General features: G+C 49.8%; 4 protein-coding genes across 4 annotated transcripts; all 4 read right to left on the minus strand.

Annotated features, from left to right (window-relative positions):
* Positions 1-893: 893 nt before the first annotated feature.
* On the minus strand, positions 894-1,863 carry HO133_003940 (uncharacterized protein; the record flags this gene model as incomplete). Its single annotated transcript, XM_037294861.1, has 3 exons — positions 894-1,102; positions 1,497-1,789; positions 1,844-1,863. The coding sequence occupies 3 exons, from the start codon at positions 1,861-1,863 to the stop codon at positions 894-896; spliced, it is 522 nt and encodes a 173-aa protein (XP_037148908.1).
* A 3,716-nt stretch (positions 1,864-5,579) lies between these two features.
* Positions 5,580-6,044, minus strand: HO133_003941 (uncharacterized protein; the record flags this gene model as incomplete). The annotated part of the gene is made up of 1 exon (XM_037294862.1): positions 5,580-6,044. The coding sequence occupies one exon, from the start codon at positions 6,042-6,044 to the stop codon at positions 5,580-5,582; it is 465 nt and encodes a 154-aa protein (XP_037148909.1).
* Positions 6,045-7,763: 1,719 nt separating this feature from the next.
* HO133_003942 (uncharacterized protein) lies at positions 7,764-8,914 on the minus strand (the record flags this gene model as incomplete). Its single annotated transcript, XM_037294863.1, has 3 exons — positions 7,764-8,125; positions 8,179-8,555; positions 8,775-8,914. 3 exons carry the CDS (start codon positions 8,912-8,914, stop codon positions 7,764-7,766), a joined length of 879 nt encoding a protein of 292 aa, XP_037148910.1.
* A 1,088-nt stretch (positions 8,915-10,002) lies between these two features.
* On the minus strand, positions 10,003-11,623 carry HO133_003943 (uncharacterized protein; the record flags this gene model as incomplete). The annotated part of the gene is made up of 2 exons (XM_037294864.1): positions 10,003-10,504; positions 10,563-11,623. 2 exons carry the CDS (start codon positions 11,621-11,623, stop codon positions 10,003-10,005), a joined length of 1,563 nt encoding a protein of 520 aa, XP_037148911.1.
* Positions 11,624-12,224: the final 601 nt, after the last annotated feature.

The raw sequence follows: 12,224 nt of genomic DNA on the forward strand, positions 1-12,224 counted from the left end.
TGGCACCAGAGCGAATTCGTACTGTAGCATAGACATCTCTCCGCAAAATCATTCAAATCAAGTAGTCACATCGCAAATAGTCGCATTTGGTCAACTTTGAAGCTATAAACCTCAGCCATGCCTCCTAAACGCATCAATAACGTAGTAGTCATCGAACCGCCGGGGCCCATAGTGCGATACATTTGTAGGCGCTGATTCCAGCTATAAACAGTACTGAGAGAAAAGCGGATCTCTTTGGCTACTTGCGAAGACCTCCAGTAGGAATGAAGAAGATGCTCGGCTTTCGCCTGAGCAGGAGTACCAAGGGGAAGAGGCATGGCGATTGGAGGGCTGAGGAACAAGCCAAGACTTCAGTATATAACGATAGCAGTGTTATTGAATGATTTTGCGGAGAGATATCAATGCTACAGTACGAATTTGGGTGTGATGTGAAAGATCTCCGGTGCCAAGCATTCTAGAGTGTTTTGAATACGCTAAATGACGTCTGCAAAGCAACCTAACAGCCCACCCCCTGCCTGAAAAAACCAACTCGTTGAAAAGGGTGATTTCCGTGGTGTGTAAGATGTTCGTATTTTCTTGCTACGAGATTGCTATTTATGTGATCGTGCTAGCCACATTTAGCTTAGCAAAATGCGACTTCCTTGGGAGTGGCAATGGCCACCCCCACAAAGCACCCCCTTTTTAGAAGCGAGCTCCCATGCGAGAACCAAGCTGCTAATATACACTGTCGTCCAATAGATCTCTTCCCCTTCTCCTAGCACAAATAGCAAACCAGTATCGCAATCGTTAAGTCATCAGTAATTCGCATAGGATAGAAGACCAAATAAACCGCTTAACGTATCAAATTGGGCTTCATTCACAGAGACTTGCCAGCACTGAGCAGACCATTTCCATCAGTCCAGACTTGCCAGTTTGGCCTGGTAGGCCGCCTTCACCTCCTGTTGAATCTCCGACCTTATGCTCGCCTCCATCTCTCCTCTCAGCTCCTTTCGGAGCTGATCCTTCAATTCCTGGTTGATCTGTTGTTGAAGGTTGCTTTTCAGGGTCGCACGCGCCGCTTGGCTAGCTTCGCTTTCAGCTTCTTTTTCCACGTCCTCGGGTGCTAGATAACCTTAGCAAAGCTCCGTGAATCTGCCAAAAACCAGAGCCCGAATTTGATAGAAAGCAGAGACGTGAACACGTTTGTCCATGATATGCTAGAAAGAAGCAAACACGTATTGTGGAGAGAGCATAGCAGTTTCGGAAGACTTATCAGCCCACTTCAAGCCAGATTCGTCAACATCTCTGCTTTGATCTCCGCTCGATTCTGGTCGTGACACTCCTTGGTCCATTTTGATTTCAAGGCTCTCTCCAGCTTCGTAGATGGTGACCAAAGTAGAGAGGTCTTTCTGGCTTGTTCTTCCCATTTCGGGAGCTTGAAGTACACTTCGCTGAGCTTTACGGCTCATGCTGCGATCGAGCTGTGTTTTCCAGGTCGAAGTGATGCCCAGAAATACCGCACCGGATCTTCCGAGTGGCGTGTTTTTCCTTGCTCCATAGACGAATAGATGCTGGGTCTGTCGAGTAAGAAGAACATTTCAGACGCTCCTTCTTGCCTAGGAAGTCGAGAGCGCCGTGGTCATTTCCCGCGTGAACGAGGTCCATAATCATCAGGTCAATCTCTTCGCCCTGCCAGAATTCGATTGTGCCGACTCGGATGTTCTGCAGTCCAGCCTTCAACAATGCCTTACGCGTCTCTCGTCGCTGGTCAGAGTACGGACATGCGATGCCGAAGTGGGAAGACCTCGGTCTGTTTACCCAACAGCTTCTTGATCGAACCGTTAATGAAGGAAGTATTGCATACGTTGACTTGAGAACTTCCATTCGGCTCTTCTAGGCATGTCCCTCTAACATCAAGAATATTGGCTACGTAAGCCCGTCCGGCTCCGAGGTAAGCTCTGGTAGGATCCTCCCAAGTACAGATCGAAGAGCTTTGGAAAACATCCGGTTAGAATCATCAGGGAGGTGCCAGGATCACAGACGAGTTTCGAGTCAAAGAAGAGTTCGTTGGGAATGGCTTGCAAGCTGACCACTGTTATCGCTGTTTTCTTCATATGACTCTGTATTTGACGGGGCCCCCTTGTGAGACTCGCCGCGGACCCTTGTATATCGCCAGAAGTTGTAGCTCAAGGGACGTTTGGAACCCGGCTTGGTCCTTGGAACTTTATCCTCACCCTCTTTTAGCTTCCTCAGTCCTTCGCTCTCAGTCCACAGGTCGCTTCCCAAGCTCACGTTAGTTGTCCCATTCATGAAAAACACGCATCAATGCACGTATATGGGCCCACGTAGAGTGTAGATAGTGGTTGGGCCGTCTCACGCCGGGGATAGCAAGCCTGAATAGGCCTAAATAGAGGCCTAACAGGCATATTTCTCGTACCCCAGCGCAAGAAAACTCCCATAATGCCATTCAGCAATGTACAACTTGCAACCTGCGTGGAATGAACGAATGAGAACCATGTGGATCATGAAAGCGCTGAAACCGCCATCAGTGATAATGATGTTCTAACGATCGGTCAGGCGGGTAGCGATTGAAGGAATTGTAACTGTACTAACTTCGGTGACTTGATCGTATTTTGGTGCCAATTGAAGGCGAGATGTGATCATTCGGGAGAGTCGCAACCTGAAACTCCTCCCAAGATTAGACCGCACCAATGCGGCAGTCCAGGCATCGGAAAGGTCCATACTCTTCGGAGGGAACAACCTAACATGCTCCGGCTTGGCTCTCAGCAGCCTCTCTGTCGGCCACTCTCAGCGCCATAAGTCGAGTGTGAAACAGGTAACGTGCAGTGCTCTGAACCTTGTGCGTGATCTGCAGGCGAGTGAGCCGGTCAAGGTACGGGGATGACGCAGGGATCCCCTTGATTCTCAGTATGGTCGGAATCTTCGTCGGTGAGCGACTTATGACTAGCGCCAAGTTTCTGGATCAAGGCGGTGTTGAGTATGGATACGTATGCACTGCATGTTGAATCTGAGAGTCTTCATGATAGCCCCATTTCTACCTCCCACAGTGGTCATATTCGACAAATTGAGCTGAGGATTACACGTCCCATCGACTGAGTAGCAAGACGTTGCGATCATGGTGATACTGACCTTGAATGCTTTTGTGGCCTTTTTGAACTCGCCGATCTTGAGAGTAGCGTGGTGAGCTCTTCGTGATGCTTGCAAGCCAAACACGAGACCTTTCCAGCCTGGAGGACCCGATCTGGTGGATGCTGAGGGCGCAAGAAGTCAAGCAACTGAGAGGTATTTGTTTCGAGACTCTTCCATGTCCGTTCTGTACTTTCAGAGTATTGCTAGGGCGGCGATTGTAACAACACGTTCTCATCGCCCCCGACTCGATAGGTTTTTACTCACTCAGTAGTATACTTTGAATTGCAAGCCATATTTTAACAGATGCAGAAGTTTCAAGGGTTTAGATCCTTTTCAAGCTAAACTTGAGAGAACGAAAAGAGACAAATCTTGTGGACAGATTGCCGTCCAGATTCTCATCCTCGCCAGGGTGAAATTCCAGAGAAGATAGGAGTAGATTTCAAGGGCACTGAAAGTTTGGAGACTGAGTCGCATGTTGACAGGGAGATCTGGTACAAAGAATAGGGTGATTACTATCATGTTCTCGTAGAATGTAATTCAAAAACTCCACCGTGACTCTGAACAATTCTTGCAGGGGTGATGATTAACCGGTGAAAGATTGTGAGAGGCACAGACTAAGCCATTCCCCACCTGGTTCCGTACCAAAAGTTGCAACTGACTCTTCAAAGTGCCACTGGCGCTTCTCATCTGCAGGATCATACCGACAGCCTAGCTATTGAAGTAGGCTTTTTCAACATGGAGTTGCAGCGCAACGCTCTGTAGACGATCACCGGCGCCCCTTTCGCTATCAAAGTATTCCAAATGCGAATGAAGCTGAGACAGTTCTGAGTGAAAGCAGGGTTATTCAAGCGCAAACATGCAATTGTAGATTTGCGTCATCAACGAATCTAACATACTAATCTCAGAGAGACAGAAAGCCTTGTTCGCACGGTCCGCGAGTCGGAAATCTCTACTAAACCGACAGTCAAGCTGCACATCGGCTGGAGAGCCGCGACCACCTACTGTCGTGACCTTAATCTCGGTCAACTTTTTGCCATCTTGGGCTTGGGAGTCAACCCTCAGTCGAGAGTAGAAGCGAAAGTCTGGCTGCGGTCTTCTCTGTTGACTTCTGAGATTCCTTGGAATTATGCGATGTGCGCTGATATGTTTAGGTGTTCATTTGGCTGGTCGCTCTCGACTCTCTCACCGATGGAGGGTTTTTGAACCTGGCGATTTTGCATGGCTGCTGACATGGCGTGGACGACTCCCATCGATCTTCCGCTTCGGATCAAGTCATCGAAGTGGGTCTGATCTTTGTTAGCCTCAAATCAAATGGGACATCGAAAGAGACACGCGGATTTGACAGACTCACCAGCTACATTCAGCATATCAACCAAGTTATCAGACAGCTTTGGATGCTTCTAATCTTTGATACCAGGACAGAAAAGTGTGTTTGTAGTCAGACATCGTATTGTTGTCATCAGCTAGCTGAGTGCACAGGAAAGACCTTTTCAGTAGCCGTGCCAAGACGAAAGCGAGGCGTTAAGGCTGAAAGATAGGTATCAAAGGGCAAGAAATAGGACTGGCATAAATACGCCTTGAGGATAGCTAGTGCGAGTTCACTGGCAAATTAGTCTTCCAGTAGTAGAATACAAGGAGATTTGGGTATCCAGGGAGGAAAATACCCATATGTATATAGAGGAACAATTCCAAAGTTTCTTTTTTCCGCAGCTCAGAACAAACGCCAAGGGAAGTCGCAGTGAATGTAGTACGAATCCTGAAAACATCAAAGAAGGTAGCAGAAGCAAGCGAGGGCAATGTCTTGTTGAACGCCTTTCGGAAGCCCTCATAGTCACGAAAGACTAAGTTTCTCCAGAGTCATGGGTGAAGTCCGCCTTAAAACGGACAGTTTCAGCACCCGAGACATTCACTTCTTCTGTTAGCTTACCTGGGCCATGGCGCCAAGCCTCGAGAAAATACTTCGGAAGCTCTGAGTACTTTGTTGAATGCGCGTATGAACGAGAGCCTGTAGCTGCGAAGTGTTCAACAACCTCTCAAAGGGAGTAAGTACCGGACAGTGCGAGAGGTGTTCACATGTAGAAGACTGAGCTGTATAGCGGTTCCTTCCCAGCTCGAAAGCTAGTCTACTGAGATCATGCCCACACGGACCAAGAAGTTGAAGCAGCATGCGCAATGGGTGCCCTGGATTGTGCCACAGAAGGTGACCTTTGAAACAGACTATTAGATATCAAAGCTTTGATGCAGTACAAAGCCGTAGACAAGAACGCCGAGACGCATGCTAGAATTCCCTCAATGAGTGACTTCCGACCTGCGAACAAATTTGACGACAGTAGATCAGAAAGAGCCCACACAGCATGACATTCAAATGAACCAACAGTCAGAAATCGCCCCTAGCGCTCACCATCTTATCGGGCCTTGTCTCCTTCGGCAGACAGGTGTTCACCCTCTCCTTACTGCCTTGCTGATGACGAACCTAACTGATTGGATGCTATCAGATTCGCAGTCGTCAACGTCTCGTTGTAGAGGATCCATGCGCTCATCTCTTCCATATCGTCGTAGTCTCTTTGCCCATTGCGTGCCATAAACTTGTTCTTGACTTCTTCCCATTTTTTGTACCGACACGTCAGAGGACAAACCTCTTCAATGAATGGCAGCTGCGCAATGTCGAACATGTACACGACGATAGCCGTGTGGAAAGGGACGTTTGTACGACCGTCGCGAACGCTGATGACGCTTGCAATTTCCTTGCTATAGATGGGCCTTCCAAAGAGATCATCTACTAGGGTGCACAAAATGATGGTATCCCAAGTGTGTCGATTTTCCAGCGCCTGTCGCACCATTGTCTCAGCATCACTGAGAGAAGGTAAGGATGGCCAGGCTTGTTGTGGTCTCGGGTTCGGGCCGGGTGCTGCCATGGCGAACTGTGTGAGGTCAGATAGAGCTGGTCATTGAACATTACGAGTTATAGAAGGCGAAGTGTTTCGGCTCACCACTGATGATTAACACTTGAGTAGATATCGTCTCGCCTTATGTGTAGCGTGCTGCGAGAGTGTGTCTGACCAAGCCAGTTGGTAGATGAGGGATTGGAGACCGAATGCCGATTCAATAATAGCTCAGAGAAAAGTGGTAGATGCGAAGAAGGTAGAAGCAGAACGTCTGGTAAGATGGATTAAAGGGGTGGGAAAGCTTGCTTTTATAGTGATGAGATGTCGGCCGCCTGGCAAAACAATCCAAGACCATGGTCAGAGAGCTTCGATCCGCCCACTCTGCTTCGAATTCTGATGAAGAGGTTGTGTAACACAAGGGCGGCCATCCAGTAGCGTGACCGAAATGTTCTACAAAGTCCACACACTCTAACAAAGCGAAATAAGAGGTTTCAGGACACGATGACCTTCACTCTTGATGAAGGGAAAGGGTATGCCCGATGGATACTGAGTCCAATCAAAGCCTGCGCATGATCGAAAATACGCAAGCAGAGACGCGGCAGCTTGGCAGAATGATGGAGGGAAACTTTGAAACGAAGGGCGGCGCTCAGTATCTGACCAGTCAAGATATAGCCCATCACGCGGGTGACAATTTTGAGTCATGTCACGAGACGGAAGGGTGTGGAGCTCAGGCGTAGCACTTGAAGTGCGACGCAATCTAGCAGAATCAAGACGCCCAAGGTCTCGGGTCTGGTAGCGTTCCGTCCACAACGGCTCTGGTGTAGATCAGTCTTAACTGTGTTGTGTGGCAGAGAAGCGAAAGTGAAACCATGGCAACGGAAGAGATCCGCATGGGCAAGGTTGCTATGATTGGCTGTAGGAACATGATGATGAGGTAATGAGAAAGCGATAAGGAGACGGTCGTTGGGGGCAGAAGAAGCTCAAACCGGAGTCAAGCTCGATACCTCAAGACGCAGCCGAAACGAACCGCCTGAGATCAGTGGGTAGGTGTGTCATGGCTATGTGGAAGAAGACCGCCTGACAGGCAGGTAGCCGTAGCGCGAGGTCACATGCAGATACAGGGCGGCCCTGCGATTGGCTGATTTGCGTCTCTCAAGTGTTAACGGAAGCACGAAAGCGCCGGGAAGAGGTTTGGTGAGGTCTACCCGGGACATCTGTCTCCTCCAAGGAAAGAGGAGGTGGGGCGAAACCCTACGGAAGGCTCTGCCGAGGAAACAGAGACTTGGGTACTTTAAGCGGCGATGAAACATGGGATCCTGGCCTTAAATATACGGCGAACCGGATACGGGCTCTACCGGAAAAGCCGCTAAATTCGGCGGAAAACATGTCAAGTGGTGCCACTGGAGCTATCGTTGAACAGATGAAGAAATATTGAAACGCATGCTGAATATTTCGAGCTTTGCCAGCTGTTCAATTACGACCCTAAGCGCCAGGTTCATGAACAGGAAATCCCCCCCTTTAGCCTTTTGCCTTCATTCCATGCTGGAGTAGTCCAAAGAAAATCTTGGTACAAAGCCGTTAGATACGTAGCCAGTGATTTACGAACGTAGAACGAGTTTGGCGCTAACGATGTTGAAAATATTTACTTCGTATACTCGAATTTCCAAGTGACGGAGGCAATCTTGGCGTCTTAATAGACCGCTCTCATGAACATGCCACTGGAATTTGAACTTTCATTACTGGCTAGTATCATGGTCGCATGCTGTGAGTGTGGAGCATTTCGCTTGACGAGAACTCCGAGTACATACTCGACTCCGGGCCTCCAGTCTCATCAGATGGTTGATGCTGGTAGTGTGATGATATCGGCGACACGCTCCGTTCGTCCGAGTGTTGATCTGCTGAATGTTGGGAAAGGCGAGTTTTCAGCGGCGGAGGCGAAGGTGGCGACTCTGGAGACACAAGGTCGTGAGAGGGATACGGAGAACTAGCGGATGGCTGGGAAAGGTTGGATGACCTATCTAGCTCATTGCCGTGCGATCTGTATGCTGTGTAGGCAGGTGGCGGCGGTAAAGGCGAGGGTAAAGGCGAAGGCGGAAGCAAAGTTGAAGATGCTGAAGAGACGCAGTCAGCTCTATGCACGGTCGGAGTGACAATGTACGCTTACTTGGAGAAGGCCCTTGCTTCATCTCCTCCAGCTCAGCTTCACCGGGTTGCAAGGAACGAGCATTCCCCGAGCCCCATGTCGGTGATCTCCCTTCACCCATATCTTGCAGTCGTCGAGTGGTTCGCCAGCGACGATGTATGGTGAGAAGTGCAAGTAGAAGAGCTAGACCGACGATGCCTCCCACTACACCTCCAGCAATTGCGGCAGTGTTTGACTTTGGAGGAGATGTAACAGCATGGATTACTGACTGGGCCGCTGCATTTACTGTTGGCACGCTACCAGAGAGTGTATGGAGACCCTGCGCAGCAGAAGCTACTGTATTCGCCCCTGCAGGTGTGTCTGCTGTATTGGTGGACGTAGGGGACGACGCAAAGCTGCTAATTGAAGAGGACGTCGTTGCAACAGCCCATGAACGGCGGTGGAGTTGTGAAAGGGCAGTTGTACCAAGGGCCGCCTTGGCGGCAGTCTTGATTTTGATATCTAATATCTGGATTGAAGCTCGCTGGCCTCAAACCGTCACGCGGACAGCCCTGGGCGCCATCATGGCACGCTGAAGTGCTGCAACACCCTACGAACCGATTCGTCAAGGAGCAGACTTGGAATCGGCCTCCATCAGGGCAGGATGGCATGTTTGAAACTTTGGCGACGAGAAGACAACGGCAGGAGGTCGGAGCTGGACGTCTTTGCTATCGTCGCAGACTATGTATGTAAAATTGTGCCAGACAACGGGAGGCATTGTTTGCTGCGACTGACGAGAAAGCATGACGACTGTCGACTGCGCCTTAAGGCACATGAGGCAGGAGTCTATGATGGATCGTTACATTCGACGCTGACTGCAGATGTTCAGACGTGATGCAGGCACTGCGCCTGGAACGCGGGAAGGAGCATCTTCCCTGGAAGTCGCGCCAATCTTTCCCTCAGACCATCAAGACATACCACACCAGATTTGTCCTGCTCATGATGTTATAGGCAGGCCTCTCGTTCCAGAGGTTTACAATTATCAACGCGGACCTTGAGTGAAGGTCAGACGGAAAGGGGGGCAAGCGCTATTTATAGGCTGCAGAGCGCTATACCAACGTCAGACTAGCGTCATTTGCCTTGAGTGGAAACAACCTCGGCACTGCTCTCACCATTCCTTCCAATCCTACGTCCACTCAGCACGCCTAATATTCAGCTACGGGTAGACTGCACCGTCAAGCAACGCCCCAAAAAATCCATGCCACGTGTTCCAGCGACGCCTGTCCCACTGGACATTATCTGCCGAGGCTCGTGAAGCCCTTCAGCCTTGTCTTTCTCCACTTTTCCTGCACCTCATCGAGCGCCCTCGAGTCTAGTTGTAAGAGACTTCTTGGGCCATAGTCTCGTCGCAGCCATTTTCACAGATCTCAACTGGCTTTAATGGAACGCTGTGGAGCGTGCGTGAGCTCTACCCCTCTACACGTATATCACGCTCTTGGACAGATCTCTAGATCTATAGGTTGCACCTCCAGAAAAGTCCGAAAGTCTGCCGGTCCACTATCCAGAATGGCTTAGGGATGCAGACCCAACACTAAACAAACTCTTGGCTTTCTAATATTACGGTCCAACCTCGAAAAGTCTCTCAGCCCGTTGAACGGAACAGTTCTACTATGTGGGTAGCAAAGGATGATGAATTTTATGGAAGCCTGCTGCAGGAAGGTAGCCCCTCCACCAAGCAGCTATTCTACATGTAGCTAGCTGCAAATGCCTGCAAGGAAGTCACGCCTGTTAACTCAGCCCACCCTTTCTTGACCCACAAATTCGTAATCTGCTTGATTTTTGCATGGGCCCGGCAGTGACAGTCAGCTAGGACGGCAGCTCGCTGACTTGCAAGTTCGAAATTGCCAACTCAATTCCGACTTCCTCGTTGCTCTTCATCTCCTGTATGTCTCTACTGGCTTCAAGCTCTGCAGCTGGATGCATGTAACTGTCGAGTTCGCGTTCCCTATCGCTCCCGCCGTCAAGTCCTAGCGTCTTTGCGTTCGAAGTTTTGTCTCCGTGGAAGAGTGGCGCGTCTTTTGCGGCCAACTCGGGCTTTCCTTGAAATCCCGTATCCACATTCGTAGTAACCTTCCTTTTGCCCCTAAAAGCCAAGAAAACAACGAAAAGAAGGCCAACAATGCTGCCGACTACGATTCCAGCAATGCGCCCAGAAGTCAAGCCCCTAGTATCGGTACCAGCAACTAGCTTTCCGCTCGCCTCTGAGTTGGCCGGTGACTCGATGGCGACAACGCTTTCTTGAGCTCCGGGATCCCAGCTGCATTGAGAAATCGAGAAATTGCGGCGCTCGTAGTCGGCAATAATGTATCTAGAGACACGTCAGCATCTTAAATCTGCCAGGTCGATAAAACGCAGTGAACGGTTACGCTTCTTGAAGGAACGCTCTGCCAAGGGTATATTGGCTGTCGTTCATGGCGCGCATGAGGGGAAAGTATCGAGTTGTATTGGTGACCAAAGGGTATTCTGCGATCAAATCAAAGGCCGCGTATGGCAATGAGATGCTGACTGAGTGTGTCGTGTTGCTAACTGAAAAGATCACCGTGGCATTCTGGGTCTGTAGAGATTTGTGCAGAGTGTCGTTGACCAGATAAGCCTGAACATCGTTGTCCCACAGTATTCCGAAAGCATCCTCGAATTGCTGACATACATCTAACGGGAGGTAGAAATAGGGTATAGTGGAATCAATATACGCTGCTATGCTGTTGTTCAACAGATGGACAGTGTTGTTGCTGGTGGTCATGAGGATGCTCTCAATATTGACTGTAAGATCGCGCTCATCCACTTGATTGAAGGCAAACGTCACGTCATTCGTGACGAACCGTGATGAGTCATAGCCCCCCAACGTGAGGCTGCCCAGAACTGTGCCAGGGCGATACTGATTTCCTGCTGTATAACCCCAAGACAAGGACGGAATCATAGATCTGTCCTTCAGAGTCGCCATGTAGCTGGGTACAGGGTCATCGAACGTGGAGAAATTGGTCGACCGAGGATTCAGACCGAAGACGCCAAGGTAGAATTCTTTTGTTGCGATACCTGCTATGGTTTGCTGTTGGAGGGAGGGTCCATTGCTACCTTGGTAACCAAGTACTATGGTATCGTAGCCATAATCTCCATTGCCGGAAAAGTCAAGGTTAGTCTCAAGCTCCAGCGTGAAGGTCCCATTGATGCTTGCATTGTTATAACTCCATGTACTGGACTGGCTGGGTATGAACAAGCCACCGCGCAACGTCGCGCAATCCGGAGGATCAGAAGCAACGCAACCCTGTGGGACGACGGCCCACGTTTGATAGCCAGCTGTCGAAATCAGAACCTTGACATCTTGGGCAGGGGAACCGATCTCAAGGTAAAAAGAAGACCAAGGACCGTCATTGCCGTCGAAATCTTGACTGGGAGGTATCACTATTGGTGCTGGAGTAGAGGAAGCCATCCGCGGTATTGGAGCAGAAGTCCTAGCTCTGGAAAAAGCGAATAAAAGTCGGACACTTCTAGAGGTACTCTCACCCGAAAAGGATCTGTAAAAGCATCGCGGACTGCGCAATTGCGTCGAAATACCGATGTCTTCTTATGTTTTGATCTAGGGGAACATAAGCTGACTGATTTCTGCGGCCTTCTTTAGACGAAAGGGTTGTTTTTACGACGCGTCGCTGCAGGATGATCGACTGCATATGCAGGCAGCCTGGGATAGCATGACATTTCGGCTGAGAAATTCAGCCAATCGTGCCTTTTCCATCTCAAGGGATTTTCCAGACGAAGAATGGCGATCTAGGCTCCCCAAGGGTCCCACTTTATCAACCAATAGCTTCCTCTTCTCCGACGGCGATCATCTCACGCGAGCCTGATTTCATCCGCTTCTGGCGTGGCTATGGCATTTGATGCATGAGCCGGTCCACGGAAAATTGGCTGCCAAGCGTAACTGCGGGTCTCCAGGAACAAGGACTCTCAGCCTCGTCCCAGCAGCCTTATGATATACAGGCAGGTTCTCTGTTTCGTGAAGGGAAAAAGTATCCTCAGACCGCCATTGACCGATC

Source organism: Letharia lupina, assembly GCF_014066315.1.
Source record: "Letharia lupina isolate WasteWater1 chromosome Unknown contig_19, whole genome shotgun sequence".
In the NCBI taxonomy this organism is placed as follows: domain Eukaryota; kingdom Fungi; phylum Ascomycota; class Lecanoromycetes; order Lecanorales; family Parmeliaceae; genus Letharia; species Letharia lupina.